This window comes from Bombus vancouverensis, chromosome 8 (assembly GCF_051014615.1).
Source record: "Bombus vancouverensis nearcticus chromosome 8, iyBomVanc1_principal, whole genome shotgun sequence".
Lineage (NCBI taxonomy): Eukaryota > Metazoa > Arthropoda > Insecta > Hymenoptera > Apidae > Bombus > Bombus vancouverensis.
Genome location: NC_134918.1, coordinates 18467026 through 18482641, shown reverse-complemented (window position 1 = coordinate 18482641; position 15616 = coordinate 18467026). Strand labels below are relative to the sequence as shown.

The following is a 15616-nucleotide window of genomic DNA, read 5'->3' as shown; positions in this document are numbered from 1 at the left end:
CAATTACTTTGACGCCATATTGGCTTCTATCTATGATTCGTTAAAATTAGTGAGTTACTGGCTGTAAATAAATGCACGTAGTTCGCGGCCATTTTGCGACGGGATTTTTAATCGTGAAGGTTGAATTAGATTTAGGTTATTCATTAATTCATTACTCTCAGACTACCGTGAGGCGGTCGGTTGCTAGTACAAATTAATTTTCGGTGAAGTTCAGTTCAATGCTCATCTATGCAGACCAATCAGATGATAGGTAAAAGAAATACAATATCAAAGTAACATCTAAGATATCTTACAATTCCTCAATTCTACATAGCCATAACTTTCGAATCACTGGATTTTTCGATTTAGGATTTGTATTTTCAATCAAAAAATCAATAATTTTTGGTCTCTTAAAATAAAGTTTAACCAATTTATTTATTAATCAATAACTATTTCATTTAATGACAAATACGGAAGTTATAAATTCGTACTATATACATACATATATTACTGCCAAATACAATCATATATATATATATTGTTGAAGAGAGGAAGTTGCAGAGAAGAAGATAATGATCACCTTAATGCGAATATGACAAATGCACGCGAAGGTTGAGACTGCCCCTTATCTATTGCTTGATTTAACAAACATGTAAATACTTGTTACATTTTTTCTCTGTTATTGCTATGTATATTACATATGTAGATAGTAACACGTATGTATGCACATGTCAGGTTCATAATTCTGGAAAATTAGAAATGTATCCTTGATGGCTAATACATTTCTTATATTTTTAGTATCTGACATCAAACACCATGAAGAAAAGCTTCATTTTTTCTTAAAAATTAACTTTTTTTATTTGTGAATAAAATTTGTCCGTTTAGAAAATATGAATTGTGTAATTTCGTTCATATTAAACGTGACACACATTAAACTATGTCGCAAATTCATGTCAAGGTCAATAAATGAAGTCTAGTAAAAGTAGAGCAATATTGTATAAAAATCCATAAATAATTAGTAGCAAACTAATTTTCCACAATTAAATAAAAAAATATTGATATTACCATATATTATGTTCTCAAGTAATTTTAAGATTTCCATGAAATTAAAAGCTACAAAAAATTCATATAAATAATTCTAATAAATTTATGAAAATATTAAAATTATCTTATTTTCCTACTTAGTCTTTTTTCTGTTTACTAAATAATGTTTTATAAATGTATAAAATCTTAATCGAGGAAAGAATATATTAATGTCATCTTATACAATTTTTGATTTGTTATTAACTGAGCTTCTCAAAAAACAAATTGATCAATTGTACTTTTTATACATATGTATATTTTTAGATTTTATTACTTATGTAGGTCCTAAAAAACAAACGATTCATTTACATAAACTTATTTACTGGAAGGAGGTGGCATATATAATAATAAATTCTAAAATAATTTTTAGAAAATAATGTTTTCAATGTCATCACTTTGTTCTATTTTTCGATTTATGGAGTTGATCAATGTAACTTCTGAACGGCTTAATTCAGGAAGAATAGCACGTACAATGATAAATTTCGAATAAAAGATCGTAACATCATCAATACGTAGCGTAGGATACATTTTTAGCTGCTTGTGGTTTATTGAAAAATATAGTTCGCGATGATATTGAAGATATTGAAGTTGTGCAAACGGATAATCAGAGTCAGATTTTACAACAGTGATACTTCGGTGGCTGGCTTCTTACTCCCATAACGGTAAAAACGTGACAGATATATACAGGAGAAGTGAAGTAGCCAGAAGGAAGGGAAACCTGCACTTGCTCGCTTGCTTTCTTCGAACCATGATTGGTAATGCTTGTTAGTATTTGTCTAACTGTTGCATCGGAAGCTTTGCAACTTTGTTTTCTTCGATAGTTTCATTTTCCAAAAGGACCGTGATATCATATCATAACCAGAATAATATACTTGAAAATACAAGTAAAATAAATCCTTCGGCGAGGTGAGTCACTGTTCAGAATTGTTTTGTAAGATGACGCGATCCTAGCATAAATTATCCTTTCATTTATATATTATTAGTAAAAATTACGACATATGTATTTTCTTCTTAAATAAATAAATTGTTAAAATTGTCAAAATGTATATTTTCCGAATTTGTGATCGAATTATAAAATCCGTATGAATTTATCAAGTAATAGAGTTTGGAGAACATATAAAATGTAAACTTCTGTCGTACTACTTTCTAATCAATAACTATGTACATAGATTCCGTTGGTCCATTTAGAAAAATAAGTAATGTTTGACAGATGTATTTTATTTAGAACGTAACTAATGTATCATAAAATAATCTAACACAAAACTGAAAAGATAATTGGAAGAAAATGATATGACTATAAATTTCAAAATATATATTTAAAATAACAACTATTTATATTTTCAAACGTATTAGATAAAAATTGAATAATATCTTCGAAACACAATTCAATTCCGAGATTTTTTTTTTAATGTTAAAAAATTCATTTTTTAAAATAATTTTACTAATTTTGTTAGATGAGGAAAAGAAATGAATTCTGTAATCAGAAAATGATATATTAAACCCAAGATATCAATTTAAGAATGTTTATAATAGTAATATATGATATATTCATCGCTATTAATGACTATTACGAATGAGTATACGAAATTGTACAAAATTATATGCCAATAATATAATTATATATCATAAATTATATGTTATATTATAAATTGTATGTTTAAATATGTATGAACATAATATTATTAACAAGTATAGATTAGAGTAGAAGATTAGAAAGACAAATTTTTTGATATACAGAGTAATATGTAAAATATTATATAAATACTATAAGTATTACATTGATTTGTATACATATATTAGAATTATTATAATGTGATTTTATAAAATAAGGATCTATTCAATATAATTTATATAAGTAGCTTTTATTAAAATAAATGACTGAGCAATATGTTTATAAAAATTTTAAATGCATAAATTTCCAAAATTTATTTGCGTTAATCGTTGTATATTAAGTAAAACAAAACCATTTTTCTGAATATTTCAATGATAAAAGATTGAAGAGTACATTTTAATATTGACAAAATGAAATTCTTAGCTCTTGGGTTTTCCCATTGCTTTAGTCACATTATTGTGCTCACAAATCATTGTGCCATCATTAAAAAATACATAATTGCCAATGGAAAAACCAGTTTGACACTTTGAAGTGTCGATAATTACAAAATTATATAATAGAACGACCATCTTTTATATCTACAATCAAGATATACGATTTAAGATACAAGATATAAGATTTTTTCTCATAGTGAAAATAACTTTTATCTCTGTCATTGTACATATGTAGGTACTATATAATATACTAAATTTTGTTTATGTTATTTATATATGCTACTACATTTATGCACAGTGTGCTATTCAAGATTTACTTATTAGTAATTTTATTAATTTGTCAACGTTGTTTGTCATTTTATATTCTAACCTAAATTTCTTTTCATTTTACAGTGACTATAAAAATGGATTGGCAGTGGTTCAATATTGTTATTTTATTCTATTTAATACTAAATGTTACTGCAGAACAGTATGTATATATATATTTTAATTATACATTATTAGATATCTAATTGAAATAATAAATATGATAAACATATATTAAACATTGTATTGTCAAATATTTTATATAATTAATTATCTAACATAGCTTAATAATCAAATTTTGTAATATATTTTTAAAGATACTATAGCATAATAGCTCCAAAGGTAATACGACCTGATTCAGAATATCATGTAGCTGTAAGTATTACTGGTGTATCAACACCATCAGTAATATACATTGAACTGTCTGGGTCATTTGACAATAATTCAAGAATAGGAGAAGTATTCAATATATCCCAAGTTACACATGTACAACCATACAGTACAAGAATTTTACGATTTGAAGTAAATGAATTCAAGTTTGTTAACTTCTCTGCATGTAAAGTATAATAATACATTTTTTAATTTCTTTTTAAATTTTAGATTGATGATATTATTCCTGGTAAATATGAATTAATTGCACGTGGTTTAACAGGAATAGAATTTTCACAGTCAAAGTCGATAGAATTTATTCCTAAAAGTTATTCAGTCTTTATTCAAACTGATAGAGCAATTTATAAACCGGGAAATAAAGTTATGTTTCGATGTATTTTGTTGGACTCCAGACTTAGGCCAACGCTTGAAAGATTAGTAAACATCTATATTGTAGTAAGTATTTTTAAATAAATACAGTGTATGTAACAAATAAGACAAATTTTTGAATTTACATTACATTTTTATAGGATGGTAAAGGAAATAGAATTAAACAATGGAATCATCCATCTGTAACCCATGGAATTTTTAATGCAGAAATCGAATTGTCTGAGTACCCAGTTTTAGGTACCTGGAAAATTACAGCAAATATTGGTGATCAAACATTTGAAAAAGATTTTGAAGTTGCTGAATATGTATTACCTAATTTTGAAGTGATAATTGATGCTCCTAAACATTTTACATTTAAGGAATCAAAAATCACTGCAACAATCTATGCCAAGTAAGTGAATTCTAATAGTTAAGTAAACTTTCTGTAAGTTCCTAAAAGCATATTGCAAATTTTTTTAAATTGATTCCTGTTCCACAATTGTAACAGCGTCATTGATGTTATTTAATGATGTCTTAGTATTCTCCTAAAAGATTTGACAAAAATTATTTATTTCAAAGTGCAAATCATTTAGGTATACTTATGGTAAGCCAGTGAAAGGAGAAGCAACTGTTACAGCATATCCTGATATATTTTCTGATGTTATCCAACCAATATACCAACAGCCTATACGAAAAGTAATTCCAATAAATGGGAAAATAGTTGTTGATTTTGACATTCATGATGAATTAAGGTATATATATATATCTTAAAAAACGTTATTAAATATTTTTTGAGAAAAGGTATAATTTAATTTCAATTTTAATAGGCTTACTGATGAATATGAAAGACCAGTTATGCTTGATGTTACAGTAGAAGAATCTTTAACTGGTAGAAGACAGAATACTTCTGCACATATAACGTTACATAAACATAAATACACAATGGATTTGATAAAAACATCAGAATACTATAAACCAGGATTAAAGTATACAGCATTTGTATGTAGTCAAAATTACCCGTAACATTATAAATTTGAATTCTCTTTTAAATATTATAGATATAATATGAGAAAACTTCTTATAGATAAAATTAACATATCATGATGGAACACCAGTGAGAGATAACAAAAATTTTGTTATGGTAAAATATGGGTATACTTACATTACTGATAATCAGTCCACATACACGAATATTACTGGTATGTTGGATGAAAATGGAATGGTAAAGTTGGATTTTTATCCACCAAAAACTAATGATAATATGTCATATCCTTTAAACATAGAGGTAAAATATTATAGTAGATACAAAAGCACTGAAATTAATAATAGAAATAATGATTTAACAATAACCACCAAAAAAATGATTATAAATAGGCTCAATATTTAAACCTTCATGAATGGTTCCCATCAACAAACCAAGCTATGTCTCAGAATAATGAATATATACAAGCTGTTTTGAAAACTGAAAAACCTATGGTATGATCATCTTTATGTTATTTAAATTATTTTAAAAGTATGAAAATCATCATTAAAAGAATATGATATTCTTGTATAAGGTTAATCGAGATGTGGAAATTGAAGTAAATTCTACAGCTCTATTGAAATATGTTAATTACGAGATATTTGGACGTGGCGATATATTGGATGCAGGCTCTATATATGTACAAAATAAACATACAACAAGTTTTAAGTAAATATTTTTTAATATCTAATTACGATGTAATCTATTTCGTTTATTATTTATCTACAAAGCGTGAAATATATTTTAGGTTCTTAGCAACATATGTCATGGCTCCTACTGCACATGTAATTATATATTATATAGGAAATGATGGAGAAATCATTGCAGATGCCTTAGATGTTGAACTAGAAGGACTACTTCAAAATTTTGTAAGTTAATTTGACGAATTAGTTATAATAAAAATTAGAATTGATAAATCTGAATCTGATATCTTAATTTCTATTAAAGGTTGATATTAAAATGGCATCTGAAGAAGTTGCACCAGGAGATGATATCAATTTAGTTATTACTTCAAAACCAAATTCATATGTTGGATTATTAGGTGTAGATCAAAGATCTATTCTTTTAAAATCTGGGAACGATATTTCATATGTACGTAGTATTATAAATAATTCTCATTAATTTAGGCTTTGTTATAATTATAAATAATACTTTAATATATATCTTAATTATTCGCAGGAACAAGTTTATAAAGAGTTGAAATCATATGATAATAATCATGAATCACCTTATGCAAACTCGGTTTTTGATCGATATTTATGGAATCCTGGTTCAGCTACAGCAAAAGATGTTTTCAGAGTAAATAAATAAATAATTTTATTTGGATGGATTTTTGATACTTTTTTATCAATATTAATATAAATATATATTGTTTGATAGGAAAGCGGTGCTATCATTATAACAAATGCCTATGTCCATGAAAATTTTCAAATTCGTAAGTAAAGTGCTTTCTATATGGCTTAAGTTTATTACTAATATCATTTTCTTATCTCTTACACGTGATACTAAATATTTTCTAATACCATAACATATTTAGTCAACAACATTTTATTCATTTGCAATGTAGAATGAGAAGGATGTTCTTAAATCTAATTTTTCATGTAATACTTACTATCAAGTCTTTAGTTAATCAGATCACGTACTTATTACTTAACAAGGCTTATGTCTGTATAGTATACTACAGATCTGGTGTAGAGTTCGCCTTTCCAACAGCTGCTGGAAGTTTCAGTTCAATTGCATTGCCATCAGAGAAGACGAAAGTACGCAAGAATTTCCCTGAAACTTGGCTTTGGCAAACGCTTGATGCTGGGTAATGCCATTGAAAATTTTTATCCGCTGAGAACTTTTTTTTTTCATCAAAACAACACTGATATAACTCATTAAGTAAATATAAATGTTTCTATGTGCTAACTATCTAAAAATACTTAATATATAATATCATCTTTTAAATTAATTTACTAATATTTGTTCAATAATGGCTTTATGTGATTTAGTGCTATGGTGATGGACTTATTACAATTCATATTTCATTCTCTGCAATGTAATCATCTATTCATATCCAAAAACATAAATCAGAGTATTATTATATAACTTAGAATATAAAAAATTAAAGTACTTTAAATGAAATATAATAAGAAATTAGATTAATTTCTACAATATCTTTATATTATTTTTTTTTTTATTCCCTTGGTTGTGCTGATATAATACAATATATAGAATTGGATTACAGAACAATCGGGAATACTGGAGGGTAGAATAACAGGCTCACCTCATGGGGCATCCACACTTCGACCAGACCTTGGTCCACCTGTTACGCACAAACTAGCAACAAGACCACCACTGGCAGGTCCTTATGCCTTCTCTCGCATCCCACCTCCTGTTTGGAATAAGCCCCGTGTATTCCTAATGCATGACATCTTAAACACCTGGCTTTTTACAAACTTTTCTGCAGGGTATTTATCTCATATACTTTCAGTTTATGAAGCTTTACGTACACGCTTTGTATACATTATTTTATAAATGACGTTCATGGGTCATGCTTTATTTTGTACAAGTTACTTTTATATAAATCAAAGCTGGAATATTTTGGGTATTCTTATGGTGAATCATCTAACTTTGTTACCTTAAATTATTTGTAAACTGCTTATTATGAAAAAAGCTGTATGATATTAAGAGGACATACAATATAATAATTAGTTTCTTTGCTATTTTGCTTTCTTATCAAGATATGAAGATTATTTTAAATTTCTATATATAATGTGCAACATTTGATTCTGCAATTTGAATGTTACATGGGAGTAAAATTCTGTGTCATTCGCACACATTTATTGACTATGAACATGTATTAAATTGTAATGGATAAAATTTTAAGCATTTTTATATTAAAAGTTATTCAGGGAATATTTCATTAATGTACTTACTTTAATAGTTTCTTAAAATACTCTTTCAAATTACTGGTTCAAATGTTACACATTTATATTTGAATCAATGTGACCTTTATATCTCAAAAAAAGATAAGATAACAAAAAATTTATTATTATATTTTACACCACTTTGATACTATATGACGTTTATTCGAAAGAGTTTTAATACAACATACAAGTAATTCCAAGTAATTTGGGATGACAGAATTAGGTGACTTACTCTGTTAACTCTGTATAATTGGCATACATAATCAGTAATAGCCAATAGATATCATTCATATCTGTATACTTTAAATTGCTTTAGATTGTATCATTCTTCAATTGTTTATTCTATCATATTTAACGAATTTTTATAAAATACATCTAGTACTGAATATTCTATAGACAGAACGTATTTATTTGAAGAAATAAGCCATATTAGGAAGAATTTTTTTATTAATTTTCCAGAAACATTAAATTTAATATTATATACAGATTTATTTTTTTAAAATAAATTTGTAAATTATTATTTATGTGTATAATTGAAGTATATTGATATAGTATTTCAAAATAAAATTAAAATGCAAATTAACTATAAATTGAAAATAGATATGAAGGAAAAAATGAGCTGAAAAGAAATGTACCAGATTCAATTACATCATGGGTGCTCACTGCATTTTCTGTAAATGACGTTCATGGATTAGGCCTTATAGAAGAGCCACGAAAGGTAATATAAAATGACTACATAAATAATTGCAAAATTTCCATAATATAAATATAAAAAGAAGAATTTATGTTTTTACAGTTAAAAGTTTTTAGACCATTTTTCATCTCTATGGAATTTCCTTACTCTGTGATTCGAGGAGAAATTGTTGCAATCCAAATTGTGGTGTTCAATTATATGAACAAAAATGTTGTAGCTGAGGTTCTGTTAACAAATGAGGGTCAGTTTGATTTTGCAGAAATGTCCAACGAAGTTCAGGATGTACCAAGTGAGATTAAAATTTTATTATTTCGAAATATTTTGTACAAACTATAGTATATGACATAAACATAACTTATGAAAAATTTTCTAGAATTAGAATTGTATCGTAAGAAAAAGGTAGAAGTGAAAGCTAATTCCGGAAGCAGCGTATCTTTTATGATTGTTCCTCGAGACTTGGGATACATTACGATTAAGGCAACTGCAAATAGTATATTAGCTGGAGATAGTGTTGAGCGTAAATTACTTGTTAAAGTAAAGTGTTTCTTTATAAAATTATTTTTTATCTTTCGCTAATTGAAAGTGAATTTGAACTTTTCTACTAATTTATGCACAGGCTGAAGGAGAAACTCAATATGTAAACAGGGCTACTTTCATAGATCTTAGAAGTACAACAAATACATCGATGAATATTACAATTGATATACCTAAAAATGCTGTACCAGGTTCAGAATATATTGAAATATCTGCAGTAGGTAATGTTCCACAATTATTGAAATTTTGATTAGTACCTTCGATACTCATGAAGGTGTGAAGGGTTTAGTAAAATTTCAAGTTTAGTCAAATATGATTCTACATGCAGAAATAAATCAAAAATATGGAATACAATTTTTTTATATGAGGCTTTTTTTCCGAGAAAATTGAGTTTGAAAATTTGTCAAGTATGCTTAAATTTAGTTAATTATCGGCAAGGTATGAGTAAACAAGTTAGGAGGTTATTCTAAATGCGAAAATAAATGAAAAATGTAGAACAAGATTTTTTGTTTAAGACTTCACTTAAAAAAAAATAGGATATGAACATGTTAAAAATTCTTAGTTAAGAATTATCCTAATACACGTCTATGATAAAATTCTTAATTTATTTGTCTCGGAAACAAAGCGTCTTATGAACAAATTTTATTGCACATTTTCGACTTATTTTTACACATGAAATAACCTATTGATTATTTACATCTGTCAGTTCGAAATTAGCCATGTTCAAGTATACTTGATAAATTTTCAAACTTGATTTTCTCAGAAACAAAGTGTTATATAAAAAAAATTTTATTTCATATTTTCAATTTATATTTTCACGTAGAATCACCCTGTATCTAATTGTACCATTTGAGGTGATACACGCAATTATCTCCCAAACTGTTTGTTATGCAAAAAGATATTTCTAGTTAAACTTATTTTATTTTGTGGGGGACATGTTATGATCCTTTTTATCAAATCGTATCTAGATGGACATGCCTTCTAGATTTCAAAGTGATATTTATTATTTTAAATGGATTTGTATATTTTTTGTTCAGATAAGTGTGTAGCCTGTTCCGTGACTAATTCATTGACCTATAATGTGTTGGTGGACCAAAATCATTCAAGGTCTTTTATAGCCTTTCAAAACTTACCTTCATTTAACATTTAGAAATTGTCCCTTATCATCTGTATTCGAAATGATAACCAGGAATGTCAATGCATTGGTTTATTCTATTCTTAGAAGATAGTTGCACCCTCTCTAATGTTTTAGAAAAAATTTGTTGGCAGTTATTCTTTATATGATTTTTCATATTATCAGGGGTAATGAGTTCTTCCCGACAAACTTGATCTTTTATGAAACACCGCAACAAGAAAGATTATAAGTATCAAATCCGGAGACGTTGGTGGAAAGGGCATCCTGCTTCTTTTTCCTATCCAATGACCGGTAAACATATTGTTCAAGAAGCGATCGTAAATTGCGAATCGAACTGCATCGAAACGAAGAACGCATACTGCTAGTCACAATAGTACTGATTGCTTCGAAATAATTGTAACATAAATTCCAGTAAATAAAATCTTGAGAATGTTTAACAAAGATAAGTTTTGAACGGTAAAAAATGAGCTTGAATGACCTTGGAACAACAACACATAGAACGGTGATTTTGTCATAAAATGGGCAATACGCCGATTCGAATAATATATATAGTTCCATTAAAAAAAGCAAAGACTACTTTGAAATCTGGAAGGCATGTCCACCTAGATAAGATTTGTGACCATCACAAGATGTCTCCTTCGAAATAAAGTAAATTTAATTTGAAACATTTTTTAGTATAACAAATAGTTTGAAAGATAATTGCATGTATCACTGCAAATGGGTCACTCTATATATACGTACATGTATAATTTGATATTAAATTATATATCTTTTTATCAGGCGATATTTTGGGTCCAAGTATTATGAATTTGGCAAATTTAATTAAATTGCCATCTGGTTGTGGAGAACAGAATATGTTAAATTTTGTTCCAAATATAATGATATTAAATTATCTCAAAGTAAGTAGATGTATAATATATACGTAATAATATATCATTAGAGAAATAGTGTAATCGCAAATATATTTGTATTGAAATTTCTTTATAGAATACAAATCAATTAACACATGCAGTAGAAAGCAAAGCTCTTCGATATATGGAAATAGGCTATCAAAGAGAATTAACTTACAGACATAATGATGGATCATTCAGTGCATTTGGCATGTCAGATAGTAATGGAAGTACATGGTATACAAATATTGAATTGTTATGTTACATTCATTAATACTGTAACATTTTTTATTATACTTACATTTTATCTGCTAGGCTTACTGCCTTTGTGGCAAAAGCTTTTAAACAAGCTGCTGCATACATCCCAATTGAAGACAGAATAATAGATGAAGCTTTACAATGGTTATCAAATAATCAAGCTCCTAACGGAAGTTTTCCTGAAGTAGGAAGAATTAGTCATCGAGACATGCAAGGTGGAGCTGCAAAAGGTCTTGCATTAACAGCATTTACTCTTATTACTTTTCTTGAAAATTCAGTAAGTACAATAATTTATTGAATAATTGTGAAAAAAATGAAATATTAATTTTTGAAAATACAATAGTTGAGTACATAAAATACATATTCTTCACCTTTATAATATTCTGTATTATAGGACTCTAACGGAAAATATAGAAACACTATAAATAAAGGAATTGATTACATTGTTCGTAATATGAATGATCTAAATGATACTTATGCTTTGAGTATATGTACATATGCTTTAAACTTAGCAAAACATCCATATGAGACTGCAGCATTTAATTTGCTAGAATCTAAAGCCATGACAAAAGAAGATATTAAATGGTGGAGCAAACCTATACCAGCAAACGATAAAAATCCGTGGTATCATTCTTTACCACGATCTGTCGACGTTGAAATGACGTCCTATACTTTGTTAACTTATATAAGGCGTAATTTAGTCGCTGATTCTATACCCATAATGAAATGGCTTGTAAAACAAAGAAATGCTGAAGGTGGTTTTGCATCCACACAGGTAAATATTAAAGTGTAAATTAGAAGAGTGTAGCAAATGTACATACTATTAACAACTCTTAGGATACCGTAATTGGAATACAAGCCTTGGCGAAGTTAGGTGAAAAATTAGTAACGAAAACTAATGTCATTTCTATAATATTCCTGTACGAAGGAGGTGGACAAAGTCAAATGAATATAAATCCTAACAATTCCATGATACTTCAAAAACAAATGGTAAATTCAAACTGCATTTAATATAGTGTAATAACTAATCACCTTAAGAAAAATAATTACAAGTACATGATAAAACAAAAAAAAAAGAATCTTATAAACATAATGTTAAAATTGAGAAATGTATTCTACGTGTAAGTAGTACACGATTCTAATATTTATTATTTTCTAAGCTTCCAAAGAAGACACGGTTGGTTGGTATAACAGCCACCGGAAATGGATTTGCTTTAGTTCAAATTACATACAAATATAATCTAAATGTAACTGGAGCATGGCCACTGTTTACTTTGGATCCTCAAGTAGATAAAAATTCCAATGCTAATCATTTGCAACTTTCAATTTGTTCTGGGTATATTTATCTCTCTGATATTCTATAAATATTATTTAATATTATTATTATATATTTAATGCAACATGTTTATTATTAGATTCGTTCCGACTAAGGAAGCAAACGAAAGTAATATGGTTGTGATGGAAGTCAGTTTACCTTCTGGTTTTACAGTAGATAAGGAATCATTACCTAGCCTTGAAGTGTCACAAAATGTAAAACGAGTAGAAACCAAGAACGGAGATACGGTCGTAATATTATACTTTGATGAGGTATAGAACAAAATATGTATTTATATTTTTAAACAATCTGAGATTAATTTTAAACCAAATAATATCTTACAGATGAGCAGGCAAGAATACTGCCCTACAGTGTCCGCATTCAGGACACATAAAGTGGCAAAACAGAAACCAGTACCAGTTACTATATATGATTATTACGATTCATGTAAGTTAATAATAATAATATGCAATAATAAAATATTATTTTATAATTCATTATTAACATGTTGATTGCTCAAAGAACAAAGTACTAATGTTACTTATTTTAGCACAATACATTTTTCTACATGCTATAATATACTAGGTTGACCCAAAAGTCTCTTTCGTTTTATAAAGATATAATAGATCCAGAATATTTTTTGTTTTATATTATTTTATTGAATTATGTATGATCCATTTTGTTCCAATAGAAAAAAATTTCATGAAATAAAAAATGTTGTGCATCTATTATTTCGTTATAAAACGAAAGAAACTTTTGGAAGAACCTGATAAAATTAATTAAAACGTTTTATGGTTCTATTAGTACTTTATATGATCAACTTGTCGATTTGTAACGCGATTATGAATTTTGACGAAATTTTTTTTTAATTACTTTATTGTTGCATGCATATAACGGGTAAGGTAATAAAAACCTATGATCGGACACTAATGTCCATAGTTAAACTTCATTTGATGATGAACGATGAACGGAAATAAAATATAACGGGGTTTGAGTTTAGGAGTCGATTGATTCAACAAAAGTTGTCTTTGATTTATGAATCGATTTAAAAAATATCATTTTGGATTAGAGTTAGCGGTCACCTTCCAGCGGTCGGAAAAATATATAGCTCAATCGATATTACAGCAAGAACACCTATATAGTGTCAACAAAGATTAATATTTTAAAGATTTATCTTTAATGCATAAGACAGAGTAAGCTATACAATATTTTGTACCTCATATTTTTCTACTTAAAAATATCCCAAGAGTAAACAATAAATTCTAAATTCGAGAAATTATATAATAGGTTAAGAGTAAAATAGTAAAAGAGTAAAATTTTAAATATGCATGACTTTCGAACCAATTTATTGTTACACTCAAAACTGTTATATTTCAACTCTATTTATCGAGTAATATCAAATTGGTATTTCATTTTCTTCAAGATCATTAGAATCCGATCGTTTGTTCTTATTATTTTTCTTGTTATATGCACGTCACAATAAGGTAGTTAAAAAAGATTTCGTAAAAATCCACGAGGCCGTAATACATCGACAAGTTCACACTTCTTGCATTATTATTATTACAGTTATATTAAAAATATTACAAATCTTAAGAATATATGACTGCTTCTTTAATTTAAATACTTCAACCAATTCCATCATTTCTGAACTCTAGTGATCCTCATGGCAGTCAATGTATTAAGTGATATTATTTCATATCATAAATAAGTTAATATATTCTTTTTAATTTCAATTTTCTAATTTTATTATATGATATAATTTATGAATCTCAATCTATTAATAATTTTCTATGATTAGCAAGAAGAGCAAGAGTATTTTATGAGCCACGTAAAGCCACACTTTGTGATATATGCGAGGATGAAGATTGTGAGGATTTATGTGTATTGCAACCTGGTAAACAAAAGGATTCTCCGCAATCTGCTGCTTCACATTTATCAACTTGTACATATCTCCACTTGCTTTTTACTTTATTTTACATTACATACTTTGGATATTTGTAACTCTATAGCTTCTTAACAAAATTTTACATAACCTTTTTATGAAATACAATGAGGAAGTTTTGTATAAATAATAATTTACAACCAAAGTACTTACATTATATAGAAGAACCAAGTTCTTTTAATATTGAAGTATTGTAATCTATTTAAATGATTATTATTTAAATCTTAAGTAACATAATCTTGAATTGCTTAAAATTAATGTTCACTTCTTATATATATAACTTATAAGAACTTATTATATATATAATTTTATTTTAAATAATATACTAAACATAATTTAAAATATCGCACTTTATTCAATCAATTGTTCACACATTTTTGTTGTATTCTAATATTTTTTATATTAGATTAAATATACCTTATTGTTATTGATAATAATGTAATTATTTTAATAAACTAAAGAAAATTATATTTCTAAATAATTATATAATTTAATATAATATAATACTACCTTACATTAGGGCTTCAAAAATTATTAACTTTTTTTGCAATCCTGTAGTTTTAGAAAATACAAGTTTTACAACGAGGAATTATTGAGTTATGAAACTTCGCGCGCAGTTGAAGGAAAGCAAAGAGAAATTAGTTCGCGCAAACAACAAAGACGGGTACCAACTATGTGTAAAAAAAAAAAAGAAACCAGTTTCTAATCTGTTAACTATTTACAGAAGTTTAGCGGAATTCCAGACAATCCTAACTGTGTGTCG

The 15616-nt window shown here is 27.2% G+C and overlaps 1 protein-coding gene across 6 annotated transcripts; it reads left to right on the top strand.

The window, feature by feature from the left end:
• Positions 1-71: 71 nt before the first annotated feature.
• LOC117159525 (thioester-containing protein 1 allele R1) lies at positions 72-15195 on the top strand. 6 transcript variants are annotated; one of them, XM_076621058.1, is made up of 30 exons: positions 74-250; positions 527-631; positions 1689-1817; positions 3502-3577; positions 3732-3936; positions 4015-4239; positions 4314-4564; positions 4746-4904; positions 4980-5151; positions 5237-5437; positions 5527-5628; positions 5709-5842; positions 5922-6042; positions 6122-6265; positions 6353-6472; positions 6554-6608; positions 7404-7626; positions 8686-8803; positions 8882-9068; positions 9153-9313; positions 9396-9534; positions 11229-11347; positions 11436-11575; positions 11654-11873; positions 11991-12371; positions 12434-12586; positions 12757-12932; positions 13012-13183; positions 13256-13358; positions 14710-15195. In XM_076621058.1, the coding sequence occupies exons 3-30, from the start codon at positions 1811-1813 to the stop codon at positions 14910-14912; spliced, it is 4467 nt and encodes a 1488-aa protein (XP_076477173.1). In that variant the 5' UTR covers positions 74-250; positions 527-631; positions 1689-1810; the 3' UTR covers positions 14913-15195. The 6 variants fall into 6 exon arrangements, with proteins under 6 accessions (XP_033195320.1, XP_033195321.1, XP_033195322.1 ...); XM_033339429.2 differs by lacking the exon at positions 527-631 and having other exon boundaries at positions 72-250; XM_033339430.2 differs by lacking the exons at positions 527-631; positions 7404-7626 and adding an exon at positions 6848-6983 and having other exon boundaries at positions 72-250.
• Positions 15196-15616: the final 421 nt, after the last annotated feature.